We start from the raw sequence: 17536 nt of genomic DNA, 5'->3' as shown, positions 1-17536 counted from the left end.
CAACATAAATGGTGACTATACACGTATAACACATCGCAGTGGGCAAATCCGCTTCAAAAGACCTCTTTAAAGTGTTAAAAAGAGAAGATGTCACTTTAAGGACTAATGTGCACCTGAACCAAGCCATGGTATTTTCAACTGCTTCATATGCATGCAAAAACTGGACAATGGTTAAGGAAGACCGAAGAAAAACTGATGGCTTTGAATGATAGTGTTGTTGAGGAATATTGAATAGACCATGGACTGCCAGAAGAATGATGCCTTGGAAATCTGTTTCAGAAGAAGTACAACCAGAATGCTCCTGAGAGACATCGTTTCAGGTACTTTGGACATGTAATCAGGGGGGACCAATCCCTAGACAAGGGCATCATGCTTGGTAAAGTAGAGGGCCATTGAAAAAGAGGAAGACACTCAACAAGATGAATTGAGATAGTGGCTGCAGCAATGAGATCAAACATAGCAAGGATTGTGAGGATGGCACAGGACCCGGCAGTGTTTTGTTCTGTTGTACACAGGGTTGCTATGAGTTGGAACCGACTGGACAGCATCTCACAACAATAGTAACAACTCTGACATTGCTCTGAGCAGAATAGTAAAGCAATCATTTCATGTCCTAACAACAACAAAATTACCTGGTATTGCAAATGTTTATTGTCTTTTTTAGATTCTGTATCAGGTTACACAGAAGATGCAAAAGTGGTACTTGGTGTGTTTTCTTTATAGAGCAAAGCACTTGGGATAAAACTGCGCATACCTGAAATAGATAATATAGGCTTATACATGGTGTAACGACTTGTGATAGAGCAGAGAAAGAAAGAGCAATCCTGATATCCTGGAGTTGTTTAGAAAATTGTCATGGAGAAACGTTTCGGCACTTCTGCTTCATTATGTCTTAACATCCATCTAAGTGTTATGCAACACTCTCCTGGGACCTATGCAACATAAAACAATAGCCATTCTAGCCTTTCTCTCGGGCAAGAGGAAGGCGAGTGTTTGAGTCTGATTCTTTCTCATTATAGGAGCTGTCTCCCTTACTGTTCCAGAATATTATTAAGTGAAAATACCTTTTCTGAAAGCTTTACCTGAAATTTTATTACTATTCTTGTTCCAGGAAAGGCTTACTCGCTATGTTGGCAGTGAGGAAAAGGCCCTATTGTGATCTGCCATTTTATTTCACCAGTGTTTTGGCTGCTTTTATTCCTGAGTTTCATTTTTTAGTTTGTCATTTACTCTATCCCACATAAATTTAATCATTGTATCTGCCGGCTGAGACTTACAGAGCAGAATAAAAGTAATAACAGAGATACATTGGTGATTCCAAAAACCCAAGTCGATAAGATTAGAAAGTAATCTTCCTGAGAGATGAAAAAAAAAAATGTGGGTTCAAACACAAACTCGTATTTTTTGACAGCACAGTACAAAAACTGTTTTAAAGCAAATTTGTTTAAGATTTTTTTCTAAAACTGTTGATTTCTTAATCAGAGAATTTGATCAAGGTTTTTACACACAAGTAAACAAGTCCCTTACATTTTCATTTAAATTATTATTACTACTGCATTTTGCCTACAAGGATGACTTTTATATTGAATAATGCTGGCATTGACAGTATCCTGGTACAGACACGACGTGTATTGTTGAGTAAACATTAGGACAGTTTCATGTGTCATACAGCTTCTTCTCTACAACTGACACTACCAAGGTCTCATAATGGAGGGTGACTCAGACACCAGCGGACTTCTTCAAAGTCCTCTCAGCCTGACCCAACCTTCTTTCCTGACCCCATCTCTCATTTCTCCTCTTCACTCTCACCTGTATATTCTGTACTGCTCAACCCTTCTGCTGCTTTTTCTCTGCTCTGCATATTCCCCAGGTCTGAAACACCCTTTAGCCTCCTGAACAGCTCATCTGTGTTTCATACGTTAACAATTTTTGGCTCAGGCACCACTTTCTCCTTGAAGTCTTCCCTGATCCAGAGTTGGACATTGTCTCTTCACCCTCTAGAATGGCATAATGTTTTGTCTGCACCAGTCTTATGGCTGCTAAAATATTCTTGTTTTATGGTGCTCAGTAGAAATATCTAATGTCCTCTACTTGGATTGTAAACTCAATAATAGCAGAGACTGCATTTTAGTCAGTGAAACTTTTCCATAAGCTACATAAAACTTATCTATGTGAGTTTTACGGAAAAGGTTCTAAATGTTTGTTGAATGACTAAATGACAATTAAGTCAATAGATTAGACCTTAAATGAAGGTGCTTTCTCTTTTACCTACTTGGTAGTTGTCTTACACTTAGAGGAAACCAGATGTTTGGGGAATGAGGATGAATGGATGGGTGGATGAGTGGATGGATGCAATGGTTGGATAAATGGATGGATGCTCTGAATCTGGGCTTTCAATGTTAAGAGTTTTTCTTTTTATGGTACTCATTTCTCCTCTTCTCAGCCCTACTGCTCGCTACACCTTCACCTGAAAGTCTCTGAGAATCCGTACACATCAGGGATCATTGCCAGTCGAGACACAGCTCCAAGCATCATAGTGGCTTCGGGTAAGAAGCTTGCTGGTTTGCTTGCTGCTGTAAATGGTGTTTATTTTAAGAAGCTAGGTATCTGTGCTTAGAACTTAACGAGCAAGCTAAAATTATTTCTGAAAGACACCTAAACTATTGACCCAGAAGCAAATATGCTGAAAACCCCTGCTAAGATATGTTTGCAGTCTAACTCCATCTCAGGAAACACAGACTTCAATATAGTCCAGCTTTTGCAGAAAGTTCCCCTCACTAATGGTGATGTATTCTTTTTTAGGTAACATAGGCTCTGAATTGTCAGACAGCGACATCAGCATGTTCGTCTCTTCAGATGCAGGAAATACTTGGAGGCAGGTAGGAAAGTACCAGGCCAAGTTGCTACAGCTTAAGTGGCAGAATAATTGCCCAACTTGGTTCAATAGCGAGGAATTATTCAGCAACACTACACATAAATCCTAAAGCCTGCAAACATGTTTAGTTTCCGCTTTTACGAAAGTCTTAAGTCTTTGAGTTGAGCAGATATTTATGCATTTTATTTTTAATAAAGATATCCCATATTTAGAAACTATATATAAGAAAGTTTATATGTGACAAGGAAACCAAACTAACTCTGGCTGAATTTTTCTCATAAAGGAAAATCAGAAATCCAATAGGTTTTTCATATAGGGAACGTGGAGCCTGAAGGGTAGATTGTATACCTAATGCTGAGTTGCCTCCATAAATTCCCCTTGCCTTAAAGTCAGAATGGAGAGGAATGCAATGATACTGAGTTAGCCATTACCCAGGTGGTGTTCTTAGATTTTTAAATCTCATGTGCAAAAGGCAGAGTAATAACCATCAGGATACATATGTTAGGGAAAATAGAAATGAAATCGCTTTAAACCAATGTGTTTAGCTGAAATGCCTCTTGTCTTTCTTCTGAATGAAAATTAGATACCCATGGCTTATAAAACAGGCACTTGATGAGGTTTAGCAATCATAACAGATACGTACCTGATGCATGGTTGTTACACTTCAATAAATATGTTTTAATAACCCACTGACGTTTAATTATCATACAATAAGTAGCACTATAAATTGAAACCTAATGCACAGGTAATCACACTTAGCAACGAGAACACTCTGCTTTAAATTTTAGACAGAGATGTCCCATGTTATGGTCCAGTTGCCATTGCCTGGTTTCAGGCCCTTCTTGGATTCTTACTGAAATTCTTATGTTTTAAGGGTAACAGGATAGGGAAGAAACTGGCTTAAGAAGCCTCAGAGCAGTTGATCTTGAGGGTACATAGGAACATGGACTATTCGAAGCAAACTTCCTCTGGAGAATACTTAGAGAGCCAGGACCGCTTTTTCTTCCTCCCGGCACCCCAAACAAGGCAAAGACTCTGAAAGTCTCTACTTCTGTAATCCTCGGGTGTACCCTTGGTATACAACTTAAATAAACACAGGGGAAGACAATTACATCTGTAGTGTGACTCCAGATAAGGGTGTACTAGCAGCGTGAGTGTGAGAAAATTGTGTGCATCTTATTGGAGAGAATTTAAAGATTGTTTCCAGCTTGTCTCCAATTAACTTCAAGGTGGCTTCTCCACATTTGGAGAAAGATCCAAGGATACGTTTGCTAAAAGATAAGGATTCCATTTTGGTCAGAACTACCTTATAACTAGAGCATCTCTGAATTGAACAAGGACACTGTAGTTTGATGACACTTGGAAATATTTTAAAATAATTAGACCTGGAAAGAACACTCTAATGGTACAAGTCTCAGCTCCCTCAGTTACTACGTACATTGTCTGAGGCAAGTCACCACATCTGTCTAAACCTTAGTTTTCTCATCTGTAGAGATGAGAGCATTGGAGTAAATTATCTATAAGGTTCTTCCCATCTAAATATATCCAATATCCTGAAATCATCAGAAGCCAGTAACTACTAGAACTTAACTTGAAAAGAAAGGAATGTAAACATGTATACATAAGTCCTAATTTATTTCAAATTTCCTTTATGTCACGCATGGATCATGTTACCTAACGCCAATGAATCATGTACCTTGGGAAGCATTGTCATAAAACCGTGTTTTCTCAAAGTTTAGGGAAACCCGTTGCTACTGTAAGGAGCCCTGGTGGTGCTTGGCTGCTAACCAAAAGGTCAGCGGTTCAAACCCACCAGGAGAAAGATGTGGCAGTCTGCTTCTGCAAAGATTTATAGCCTCAGACACCCTATAGGGCAGTTTAACTCTGTTCTATAGTTCTATAGAGTCACTATGAGTCAGAATGGACTAGATGGCAATGGGTGGTTATTTCTACCGTGGGAAGGAGTTTTCATCTTATATGGGACTAATCCTCTGAAATCTGGCTGTGTGTGGGTATGGATGTATGTCTGCATGTATGTGTTTTCCTGTTCCAGATATTTGAAGAAGAGCACAGCGTTTTGTACCTAGATCAAGGTGGAGTCCTGGTTGCGATGAAACACACATCTCTCCCGATTCGACATCTCTGGTAATGGAACCTGCTGCCCATCAGTTATACACCTAAGGTCCCACACTGCTCAGACCAATCTAGGAGTCAGGCTTCCGCAGACAAAATGTGACTGTTTGTAGTAAAATGTCAAGGTCTACCAAACATAATTCACACCTTTGCTCTGTTAAAATGAGATTGTTGCCTGCAGTTTTACAAAGGAGAGAGAGAGAGAAATACAGAGAGAGAGAACTACATAAAATTAAAAACGAATTAAAACCTCTGCTCATCGGAGAGAAATTGCATTACAGTTTTCAAATATGACAATTCCCTCCCAAAAGCCCCGTTCTTCCAGCACCCTCATGGATGAATATGTGTACTTTGAGGCGTAGTCTCTGATCAGCTTAACTTCTTGCAGTCACCTTTCCAAATAACATCTCCTGGGGTTTAATATTTGCATTTGTTTTGTGCATTCCACCCAAAGGTAGCAGTTCCTGACACTTCTGCTCCTATCTCATTTCTCCTGATCCTATCTCTGTTGGGGTGTCATTTCTGCAGGTCTGCCTATCAGTCTTTCACAGGTAGTCATGCAAAGCCTACCTTCCAGAGGGGTTTCCAATAGGCACCTACACCTGTTTTTGAAAGGGGCCCTCTCCATGAGCTGGCTTGTTCAAAGTCAAACACCTGGTGTTCCTCCCACTGTTAGTTACTTCAGCGATGGATTTCTGCAAAGCTGCAGCTAGGGCGTCGTAACGTCAGTTTAAGAAATGGAATGCAGAAGTAAGAGAAACAAAGACTTAGCTTGGGGGACGGCATCCAAAGAGAAAGACAGAGCAAAGGGAGATGCCCGTATGACCATCAGCTTTGCAGACTTCCCTCCTCTTGCTCTCAAGAGTGTGTCCTTCTGCACCCACCCATTGAGTGAGGCCAACCAGGATTTGTAACAATGTCAGAAGGATGCTGCTTAGGATTTGGTCACTTAGAGGTAGTCTGAATGCAGCAGATCTAAGTAAACCTCGTAAGGACATTGCTCTTCAGGAGCACCTGTAAGGCTTACTGCTAGATTGAGATTTTGGAAAGGGTCACATTGGGATTTATGATCTGAGAAAATATCCAAATTAAAAAAAAAAAAATTCTATCTCAGGCTTAGTGTTAGTTTCGTTTCACGGAGCTGTCCCCTTATTGCTGCTTTAACACACTGGGGTCCCACATTGCTTGGCTAACTGTACTTCGCCTTGTGATATAATGAGGAACGCTTACTCATATGAGAGACTCACTTTGAACAATGCCCCCGGTGCTTTCAAAACGTAGTCTCTCCTGGGTGATAGTGTCTGTCCTTTGAAAGGGTTTTTTTTCCCCCTTTTGAGATTCAGTGACTGTTATTTTTTCTGTCATTAGGTTGAGTTTTGATGAAGGGAGATCTTGGAGCAAATACAGTTTCACATCTATTCCACTTTTTGTGGATGGGGTTCTGGGTGAGCCTGGGGAAGAGACTCTAATCATGACGTAAGTGGAAAGCTATGATATCTAAAAAAAAAAAAAAAAAATTTTTTTTTTTTTTTATACATGAGAGTAAACCCAGAAAGATGTCTTGTAGCTAAGGCTGTTTGATTTCCTGCTGTTAGATTTGAATTTGTTAGCAAAGTCAGTGCATCTGACAGCAAGATTCTCCAGCAAAGAGGAAATGTATGGATGGCCATTTTCTTGGCTCTTTGCTTGTTATTAAAAAAAAAAAAAAAAGGAAACAAATTGTCATCGCGTTGACTCCATCTCATGGCGGCCTTGTGTGTATCAAAGTAGAACTGTGCTCCAGAGGGTTTTCAATGGCTGTGGTTTTGGAAGTAGGCCTTTCTCCTAAGGTGTCACTGGGTGGACTCAAACCACCAACCTTTTGGTTAGCAGCCAAGTGTGTTAACTGTTTGAGCCATCCAGGGACTCCTTGTTAGTTATTAGGAGACCCAAATTGAGGGTTGTTAGCAGAAGGGTAAAACCCTTTTATTTCTTAACTAAATAGTCTTGGGGAAATTAGAAGTGATCTTTTAAAAACAAAATAATGCTATAAATTTAAAATCTTAATAATGAACAATCTGGATATACGTAACATCGCAGACATGTAAGGATGATTTCACTTTAAGGCAGGACACAGAGCTTGATCAAAAGCACACAAAAGATTTTCTTTTTCCCTGGCTCTTTACCTAACCCAATTGTGAGGCATATTAGGAAAACCACAGAACAATCTGTTCTTGCAAAATTGAATTTGTGCTCGTTCTTGTCTGGAAAGTGATGATCATTAATTTGTGAAAGACTCGATTAATGACTCTGTTGCCTCTGGGTTTCAGAATATGGCCCGTGTATTTGAAATATAAAACTCTGATTTTCCTGCCCCTGGGAAATTGGATGTGGAAAACAAGGAAGGGAAGGTTTTAAAGTACTTGATCCTGTCATCAATGAAAATTTCAAAATCAAAATGGATAGTTGACGCATTTTCTATTGTTTTTCTTTATTTCTCCTTTACCATTTTTTAAATGGTAGAAAACAACAACAAAAATTAATACACTTAATAGCTACTTTTGCTCATGGTTAACATAGCCAGAGCTAGATGGTAATTTCTTCCAGAATTTGGATTTATCCAATTTTTATATTTACAAAACACAGCTTAAAAAAAGAGCTAACCAAAAGGGCTACTTTGTGGCTTTTATCCACACCTACAATTAGTGATTTCAACCACCCATGAATTACTTAAGTCTCTCTGTAAGGAGAGTAGAATGCAAAGTGTAAGAAATGACTATACTTAGCGGAGTTGCCTGCATTCCCTCGGAACTGGTGGGAAGTAAAACATCATGGAAACTATGGCAACCATGTCCATTAGCAATAGAACCTTAGAAGTGTAATCCTGGGCCACGTAGAACGCAGCATTTATCATTTTTTCTGAACCATTCGTTTTTGTTTTTGTTTTTTTTTATAGTAGTGGCCTTTAACTGCGTGGGATCTGACTTCATGAGTTATTAGTGACTTGACTTTGGTTTTTGCATGTTAGCAAAATTCTCTTTAAGCCTCAAGTTTCCCATCTGTGAAGTGGAGCCAATAATAGTACCTACCTCATAAGTTTGTTTGAAGGATTAAATCATGTGATTCATGTATTGTGCTTAGCCTTGTGCCATGCTCACAGTAAATACTCAGCAAGGGTTAGCTCTTGTTATTACTGTTGGTTGTTATTATTGTGATTATATTTATCATCGTGGGCTCTGCAGAGTGTTTGGACACTTCAGCCATCGCTCTGAATGGCAGCTGGTCAAAGTGGACTACAAGTCCATTTTCGATAGACGGTGTGCCGAGGAGGACTACAGATCCTGGCAGCTGCACAGCCAGGTAGGAGGAGACCTGGGGTTGAGCTCTGGGTGCGAGGCTTGGGGGTTTGAGGGGAAGAATTTTATTAAGATACAGGAATTAGGGTTTTCTAGACCAAAATGCCCATGTGGTGTTTCCTGACGTGTTTTGTGTTCTGTAGGAGTGAACCAGCTCAACATTTATAGCTTGTTTTGAAGTCATTTCTGTTTTTATTGTGCTAGGATATAATGAGAGAAAATTCAAATGTGCTTGGCTTAGACTTACAACTCAGAATGAAATACCAACTCAGCACCGAGATCCAAACATAATTCATCGGAGCATGTCATATGGTTGGAGGATGGGGGCGGGGGTGAGGAAAGGATCCTCAGTTTTATCTAGCGGTGCAGAGGCATAAAATAGCAAAATTATGCCAGGTGAGCCGTGCTGAAGTAACCCATCTTCCTCGCTGCCATGAGTCCCTGGGCTTAGGTAGTGCTTCCTGGCCTCCTTCCAGGGTACTCGTGGTATGAGAATGCAGAAGTATTCATAGGAAACTGTCCCTCCCCCTGGCCCCTCAGCTGTTCAGCTCATATCAAAATCCTGCCTTGAAAGCATCTCTCCTTTGATTTCCTCAGGCAGAAGTCATCCTGCAGGCCTCTCAAAGGACACGGCAGAGGTTCTTTCTGCAAAGCCACCACCATATTCAGGCAGTGAAATATCACATACCCTGAACCTAGACTAAGTAATATATTTACGTGCAAATGTGTTATGGAACCAGTTAGAGTGAGGTGCTCAAGGCAGACAGTTTAAAGTAGATAAAACAAACTCTGCCCTGGTCCTTCCAGCACACAAAAGATGCTGTGTTTGATAGTAGGGCTACATCAGCTAGAAACGCCCACTCTGTTCAGCGGCTCCACGATAAAGTGATTGCTCATTTACATTGCTGATATTCCCCCCTTTGGGACACACAAGCATTGTGATATTTGAAGCTTTTATTCATTTTGTGGAGAAACACTGAATTTAGTTCCCTGGAATGGCTGGTAGATGAGCATAAAATCAGTGCTGCAAAGTTGTGTGGGCAGAGGCATAATTACTGAGGGCAAAATGGATCTTCATATTTCTTAGCTGCACTCTTCTTTCATATGATCATAAATGACTGAATGTCTAAGTCCTTTACTACAGGAGAATTTAACTTAATTACTATAGATTTGTTGACAGTGCACATTGTTACAGACTACCTCTTACTTGTCTGTATGTCCCTCCCAGCACTGTGCCTAACAACTTCGCAAACAAAGGTTGGGTGAACGCATAGGAGTTTAGGACTTTTTTGGACACACACTCGGTGATGTTTAGGATTTTCTATATAGTCACCTTCTATAATAAGTCTCCAGAGGTCAAAAGAAAATGCTGTTAGCACAAAGCAGACTGCAAATGTCTAGATGACACTGAGGTTTAAGAACATCTTCCTGAAGGTTGATGTAGAGCAGGGAAAGCCCAAAATGTCTGCCCAATTGTGTGTGATCCTTGTCTCCTTACAGGGGGAGGCATGCATCATGGGAGCAAAAAGGATATACAAGAAGCGGAAATCAGAGCGGAAATGTATGCAAGGAAAATACGCAGGCGCTATGGAATCTGAACCCTGCGTCTGCACAGAGGCCGATTTTGACTGGTGAGTTTGCACAATTAACCCTTGAGTTGTTCAGTATATCCAGTCCACACGGGCCCTAATGAAAACTTAGATTTGAAAATAACAGTGATATGTAGAGAGCTGTGACACAAACCTCTTTTTTTGTTTGTTTGTTTTTGCAAAACTGCTTTTTGAGAACATCCAGGTTTACCAGCTATGTGCGTGTGTATGTGGGGAAACCAGGAGTTGTGGCTGGTAATTATCGTCACACATTTGCTGACGTCTCAGGGAAAAAAAAAGAGGCCACATCCACTCTGTGTTGTTTCAGATGGCAACCCTGAAAACAATAAGTAGACATTTCATGAAGCCAACGTGTTTGTGCTCAAGATAAAAACTTTCTAGAAACCAGGACACCCAGCAGTGGCACAGTAGCCTTGTAAGGCAGCAGGTTTTGTGTTGCTGAGAGTTTTTAAGCAGTGATTAGCTGATTCCTGTTCGTGAAACATGTGGAAGACATTTCTGAGTTCACTGCCAGGAGGGATTCAATGGCCTTGTGAATCTATGACGGCGAGTCTAGTGGTGAAGGGGATTTCACCCTCCACCAGGACTAAGGAGGTTTAACTAAGCTCAAGAGAGCCATAATGCTCTTCCTGAAACTCAAGGGTGCCATAGTGTTCTTCCTGTAGCATTTGCTAAGCAGAAACCTGGCTTGTAGGGCTTATGATACCCATGCCTTATTCTTGGTCAGTTTTTAGGCTTCCAGTGAGGTTAACAAATTATTGAGGACGAATAGGTACTAGGAAGCCCTGGAGGCATAGTGGTTGAGAGCTACAGCTGTTATCCAAAAGGTCTGCAGTTCGAATCCACCAGTCACCACTTGGAAACTCAATAGGGCAGTCCTGCTCTGTCCTATAGGGTTGCTGTGAGTTGTAATTGACTCAACAGCAACAAGTTTGTATTTTTTAATTTTTATTTTTAAATAGGTAGTAACTCCCTTGGTTGTTTCCATCTAATTTCCTCTTCCTTACCCCCCTTCTTTCTTCTTTATTTATTTATTTTACTTATATACTGGGGTGGGGGGTATTTTTAGTTTAGAGAAAAGCAGTTGCTACATACGTATGTAAATGTAAAACAATTGAAACTTGACCTCTGTAAGGACCAAAGTCATTCCTTTAACAATGTGACACTTTATTTCTAACAGTGTAGCTCGCTCAGGTCAAATATCTGGTCATGAACTTATCAGTGACAGGGATGAGATGCTTATACAAACACATACTGCATAGCTTAGAAAAAGTAATTCTTCTGTCACGGTAGACCCATGAAAACTGGCCCTGAATAAATAGTACTGGACAGGCTTGGCAAAATTGGCCGCCAGTAGTTAGACCAATGACCCAAGGCAGCTCCCTCTTGTTGGTAGACAAGGCAAGTGAGAAAACAAAACAAAAAGAAGCCAATGCTGTATCTCTCTAGGCTCAGCAAAAGGGTGAAAGAGCTTCAGCTGTATGGGAATTTGCAAAGAATTCTGCAGTGGCCTCCCCAAACCGATACTTCTGTTTTAGCTAGTACAACATTATTAGGATGTCAAAAATATCTTATCTCAGTCCTGTCCTCCACAATTAACACTCTGAAATATATTCACAGGGTAAACTTCCATGGGATTCTAAGTCATTCCTCACGTCCCTTTTCTTGAAGCCTTGACTGCCTTCCTTTCATCCACCCTATTCAAGGAGGGTTTGTAAAGAAAGTCCACATTTTACATTAGTGGTTGAGCTTTGGCCTTACCAAATAGCCACTCGTTTACAGAGAGCAAATTTATTCTCTGTTAGAAAACCCAAGAGAAAAAATGAGATGAGATGTTCTAATTCCCTAATTTCTCCTGGAAACAATTCTATAGGAATCTCTTCTTCCAAGTCCCAAAATAAGTCGGTCTTTGTTGTTGCTGTTTTTCTTTTACAATTGTAAGCTAGTCTAGAGTGAAGAGAACACAAGGTAAGGAAAGCAGTTAGGTTTTTCCTCTACCCATCACTCTTCTCAGTCGTGGCCCAATTACTTGGGTTCATTTGGGTTTGGAATCTGCTACTCATCCCACTAGATAAAGTGCATTCTAAGAAGTGAATCATGAATCAGATGATTGTATGGTTTTCTGGTCAAATGAGATTTTTATAACTGCATGATATCTGAAAATATTTTGGAAGGCTCACCCAAACCTTGTTGGGCTTCTCCCAGCAGCTGGTGCTTCAGTGGGTCCATTTGCCTATAGCATAATAAAAGGTGATTGGCGCTGCGTGTTCCCTCTTGGCTCTTCCCAGCGACAGTCCCCCGGATGACTTTGCCTGTCATTCTCAAACATTTGTAAACCAACTCCCTGAAGTGAATACTGGGTGTCCTGTAGGCAGCAATTCTGAAGTCTTCCTTCCCCTGCTGTGTTGAACTGGCATCAAATCTGCCTGGTATGTGGAGAATTCTAAGTGCCAACTGCCTGGTGGCAGGCCCCTTAGCTAATCCTGTTTCTGCTTCCCAACCCTCAAGTGCCAGCATCTTACCTCCATTCCACAGATGGGCCAATTCTTACTAACGCCCGCTGATTGCTGCATGTGATTTGTCTGTGCACGTGGGGGTGCAATTTGTTGTCATCCTATGTGCCTGAGTTCCTACTCTGGAAGCCAAGAATATCAAGCCACTCAATAGCGCCTGGAGTCAAGAATGAGAGGAGACAGAAACAGAAGTCTTTGACTATTTTCAAAGTAGGGAGAGGGTTTGAAGCAGGTAGTCCCAACTGGCAGCACTAACTGCCTAGCACAGAGCTTTTCCTTGGGGGGATGCTCCAGATACTCCTGAAGGACATTTCCTTTTCTGCGGTGACTTTGAAGCATATGGCATGTGCACAGAGGGACCTGGCTCAGCTCCACTCGGTAGATCCAGATGTCTTGGAAGAACAACCCAAAGGCATCACTAGTACTGAGGATTGTGCCCCATGTGACTGTGTAACACCCTGTGCTGGAGTTTGACACTGACGGTTGGGCTTTCACCACTTCCTGTTTTCTAACTACAGCTTCTCTGGGCCGGCAACAGTCAGTATTGTGTATCTTTCTGATGAGGACATCATCTACTTTCTCCTCTTAAAGATATTTAGTTTGAATTACTGGACAGTGAGCCTTCATCTCTACACCAGACATCTCTGTTGCCTCTGAGTCAGCATTTCCCGAAGTGGGTTCTGCAGAATATTTTCATGGGTTGATAATACTGCAGAGGAAAGGAAAAAAAAAAAAAAAAGACTCCATTTTGAGAAGGCATTCATTCGGCAAATGCCTGTTTTTTTGACTGACTGATTAGAGTAAAAGTTGGCTGTGAACTAACACAAAGTTGTCCTTGATGATTTTGCCACCTGCTGAAAGGTTTCTCTTGGCTCTTTCCCCAACAGTGACTATGGTTATGAGCGACACAGCAATGGTCAGTGCCTGCCAGCATTTTGGTTCAATCCGTCTTCCCTGTCAAAGGATTGCAGCTTGGGGCAGAGTTACCTCAATAGTACCGGGTGAGTGTTCCTAAGCGAGGACCTTGTGAGGCTAACTTTTCCTGCTTTTCAGCATGTATTAAACCTAGAGAATTACATCTGTCAAAAACCAGGTTTGTTTCATTACAGGAAACGTTGATTTTGTACACCTTGATATGTGCCACACAGCTTTGCATTAACGGTACATGTTTCGTCTGAGAATAATAAGACCCCAGTTGCAAATAAAGAAAAGAGACCGAATTCCTTGGATGAAAATGAAGATAAAGACGGGGTGTGTGTGTGTGTGTGTGTGTGTGTGTGCGCACGCACGTGCATATATGTACACATACATATGTGTAGGCATGTATGTATGTATAGTTTTTTAATGCTTTCTTTCTGAATGATTTAAACATGCAAGACTACCCTTTACCCTCACTTCATCCTCCTGAGGAAGATCAAATACTTCCTATGTGCATTTCCTGTCTTTAGATGGGGGAACCGGATTTTAGAAAAGACACTGGTTGACTTCTCAAGAGTACACTAGTGTTAGCAGGAACGTACTTCACTTTCCTCCTGTGTCCAGCCATGACACATCTAAGGCCAGCATTCTGATCTTTATAAACTTGGAGTTAGATTCTGAAATTTTGTTTTTCATGTTCCGTGTCACGGAACTTGCCACATATTATTTATAAAAAACATAGAAGGGAAAATATTTCATTACTTATAGTCTTAAAAAATGACATTAGTTTGTGAACCTCATTTGGATTCTGATTCAAGCAGATAATCTACAAAAAACTTTTTTTCAATGTTTGGAGAAAATGGAACAGGGAATGAGCATTCAGCGATAGTACAGAATTGTATACGTAGGTGTGGTGATGGAGTTGTGAATTGGCTAAATACAAAAAAGCCTTCTCTGTCAGAGATGTAGGATGTATGAGATTTGTTTTAAGTGTCAAAAAAAAGAGGGGGGTGTAGATATTGATAATTTCCAAAGATGAGTTAATTGGAGAATGGGAGGTTGTAATGCTATTTATCTCTTCTGTGAAGTTTGAAAATTCTGATTTCAAGAAGTAAAAAAAAAAAAAGAAAGAAAGAAAAATGGAGGTAGGGGCTTCATCAAGAGGCGGGTTCTACTTGACCCCACCTCTTCTCTTTTCCCTGCCGGCTGCAGTTCCAAGACTCCACTGCAGGGGGCAGCACATCCACATTTCTGTTTATGCACTTCCACATTTGAGTTTTTAAAGTCTTTTAATTAAATAAAAATAGCAAAATAACATATATTATTATTTTAAAGGAGGGAAGAGGCAGAGGTGGAATGCAAATATTCCTTCTTTGATGTCAGTGGTTCATAGACCCTTTGAATGAAGGAATAGTTGATTTATTTATACCACAGAACAAAATCTGAGTAAAGTACAAAGAGCTTTTTATAGCAATGGTTTTATAGCAATGGATCAGTGAGGTCTTCAGTATCAGTGTATCAGTATGTGGGGGCGGTGTAGAAAAGGCTTGATGAAGTAACTAAACTTAATGGTGAAGAAATACCAAAGATGGGAAGTTGATTGCTGGCATGTACCAGCATGCTTAGATATTGTAAAGGGCATTGGAAACCCCTAAAGCTAATTTTGGGATCGATTTTTTTTCACCAACTCAGTCAGTCAAGGAAGTTACGTTTTTCTCCCTTTCGCGGTGATGAGAGGAGGCTGAAATGTATTCAATTGTATCAAAATGTGTTTGAGATGGTACTCAAATCAGTGAAAGAAGATGGACTATGGAGGCCCATGACCCCTACTTTTTAGTTTATTGAGAATACACACATACACACACATGCACACTATGCAGTCATTTTATTTTTTATTGTTTTTCTTGTGATAAATATATATGTAATAAAACATTTACCATCCCAAAAATCTTCACATGTACAATTTAGGAAAGAAAAAAAAAACCCTGTTGTCATTGAGTCGATTCTATAGGACAGAGTACAATGAGCCATAGGGTTTCCAAGGAGTAGTTGGGGGATTTGAACTGCTGACCTTTTGCTTAGCAGCTGAGAACTTAACCGCCATGACCCTTATCCACTCCCAATTTTTTTCCATCACCCTAAACAGAAAATTAGCATCCCCTAGCATTGAGTCGCCCTCTCCCCTCCCTCTTGATCACCCCTGGTAACTACTGATAAACTTTGATCTCTATACACTTGCCTATTCTAAATATATAAGTGAGATCATGCAATATTTATCCTTTTGCGACTGACTTATTTCACTCAACATAAGGGATGAACCTTAACTACACTCATATTTTTTAAGGTATCCATAAATAGATTTTACCCATTCCTTAGGCAAACTCAATATGTGAAATACAAATAAATCCAGACTCATATAAAATAAAATATCAAAGATGATTAAATAATGCTTTTATATTCCTAAGGATTTATCAACTGTGCCATATAGAATCAAAATTACAATTTAAATTAAAAATGTGATTCACCATTAGATCAATAATTTGTGTCAATGCAGTTATTACATTTAGTAAACCTAAACATATCCCTAATACAAAATATCAAATATTAGCTCCTAGGGCTCGGCCAACACTCTTTAACGGTTTTGTTCATATCAGTGGGTAGTGCATAATAACATCTGACCAAAAGGATATTATCGAGTTACCACATCTGCTGGCTTCATCTGTCCCATTCAGCCCTTTTGCAGAAAAATCGTCAGTGTGTAAGCATGTGTCAAGAGAACATATGATAAATACCAGGTATGACAAACATCCTGCCCTCAGAAGGAAGGTCCTCACAGGTAGAGGAGTGGGTGCCCACTTAGGGCCTATGGGCTAGCAGAGCAGTCAGAGGTAAGCTCTGTTGATCAGCATATTGTCTAAACCACACATCTTACGTTTGAAACAAGAAGACTCCTAGCCGGAACCAAAAACGCGAAAGTCAAACCAATTGCTGACGAGTCGATTCTGACACGTGGCAATACTGAGTGTGTCAGAGAGGAACTGTATGCCGTAGGGTTTTCAGTAGCTGATTTTTCAGAACGCGATCACCAGGCCTTACTTTCGAGGCACCTCTGAGTGTGTTCGAACCACCAACCTTTTGGTTAGCAGTAAGTGCTTAACCATTTGTACCTCCCGGGGATCACCGTTAGCTGGAACACGGGCTTGAAATCTTCAAAGAAGGCTTCACGCTATTGGATTCCCCTTTGCAAGTCTGTAGCCAACTCAAAAGATGGCAAAAAATAAAGTGTCGATGGAATTAAAAAATATCATACCACCTTTTTTAGTGCCACTCCAGACTCCCACCCCAGATGTCACTTGGCCTTATGTTGATTCTGTGGCATTTTATAAACACAAATCCAGTACTTAATCTTATAGCTACCAAAATACTGCCATAAATAATGTTTAGATTTTCATTTAAAAACTACTTAAATTATAAGGAAATGTATACGTATGTTTTATATGTTTAAAAAGTTACTTTAGTTCATCACCCTCTTCCTGGCCTCTTCCCACACAACTGTGATCTGTTTGATGTATGTGCTTCTAAACCTTTTCTTCATGCTCACAAGCAAATAATTGTGCCATGGGAAAATATGTAAAATTAATTTGAGGGGTGGTTTTTTATATGTCATTTCCTACCATAGATATTGGTCTGCTACTTGCTTTTCACTCAAAAAATACATCTTAGACATCTTTCCAAGTCAATACATGTAGGGCTGCCTTCCATCACATGTCTCTCAAGTTGGCGTGGCATTCCATAATAATGAAGCAGCTGCGATTATTTAGTTATCACCTTTCATGGACATTGAGGTTCTTTCCTATTTTCTGGAAACACTATAAACAATGGTGCAGTTAACATTCACATACCATTAACATTATTATTAAAACCGCACAAAGACAATTAGAGCCTCCTTTGGCAATCACAGGTGTTCTGCAGTCTGGTAAAGCAAATTCCTCATAGCCAACCATTTATTTCTTAGACTTCACTATCAGGCATTGACAAATATCTTCCCTACAGTGGTTAAAACACTAGGTTCCTGCTCACACTCTGCCTGTGAGTCCCACAAATTAGAGATTCATTTATATCAACCGCCATCCCCCTTTAAAATGCAAATAC

At 40.2% G+C, this 17536-nt stretch overlaps 1 protein-coding gene across 6 annotated transcripts in view; it reads left to right on the top strand.

Moving 5' to 3' along the window:
• The window catches only part of SORCS1 (sortilin related VPS10 domain containing receptor 1), a 571683-nt gene that overhangs the window by 470247 nt on the left and 83900 nt on the right, over positions 1-17536 (top strand). For all 6 annotated transcript variants that reach the window (XM_049855014.1, XM_049855016.1, XM_049855012.1 and 3 more), the window contains 7 exons: positions 2444-2546; positions 2803-2879; positions 4929-5020; positions 6377-6484; positions 8230-8347; positions 9844-9974; positions 13354-13467. In XM_049855014.1, the coding sequence (XP_049710971.1) occupies positions 2444-2546; positions 2803-2879; positions 4929-5020; positions 6377-6484; positions 8230-8347; positions 9844-9974; positions 13354-13467 (743 nt within the window). The remainder of the gene's footprint in view (positions 1-2443; positions 2547-2802; positions 2880-4928; positions 5021-6376; positions 6485-8229; positions 8348-9843; positions 9975-13353; positions 13468-17536) is intronic.

Source organism: Elephas maximus, chromosome 16 (genome assembly GCF_024166365.1).
Source record: "Elephas maximus indicus isolate mEleMax1 chromosome 16, mEleMax1 primary haplotype, whole genome shotgun sequence".
Lineage (NCBI taxonomy): Eukaryota > Metazoa > Chordata > Mammalia > Proboscidea > Elephantidae > Elephas > Elephas maximus.
The sequence above is the reverse complement of the archived record's forward strand: the minus strand, read 5'-3'. Positions and strand labels throughout refer to the sequence as shown.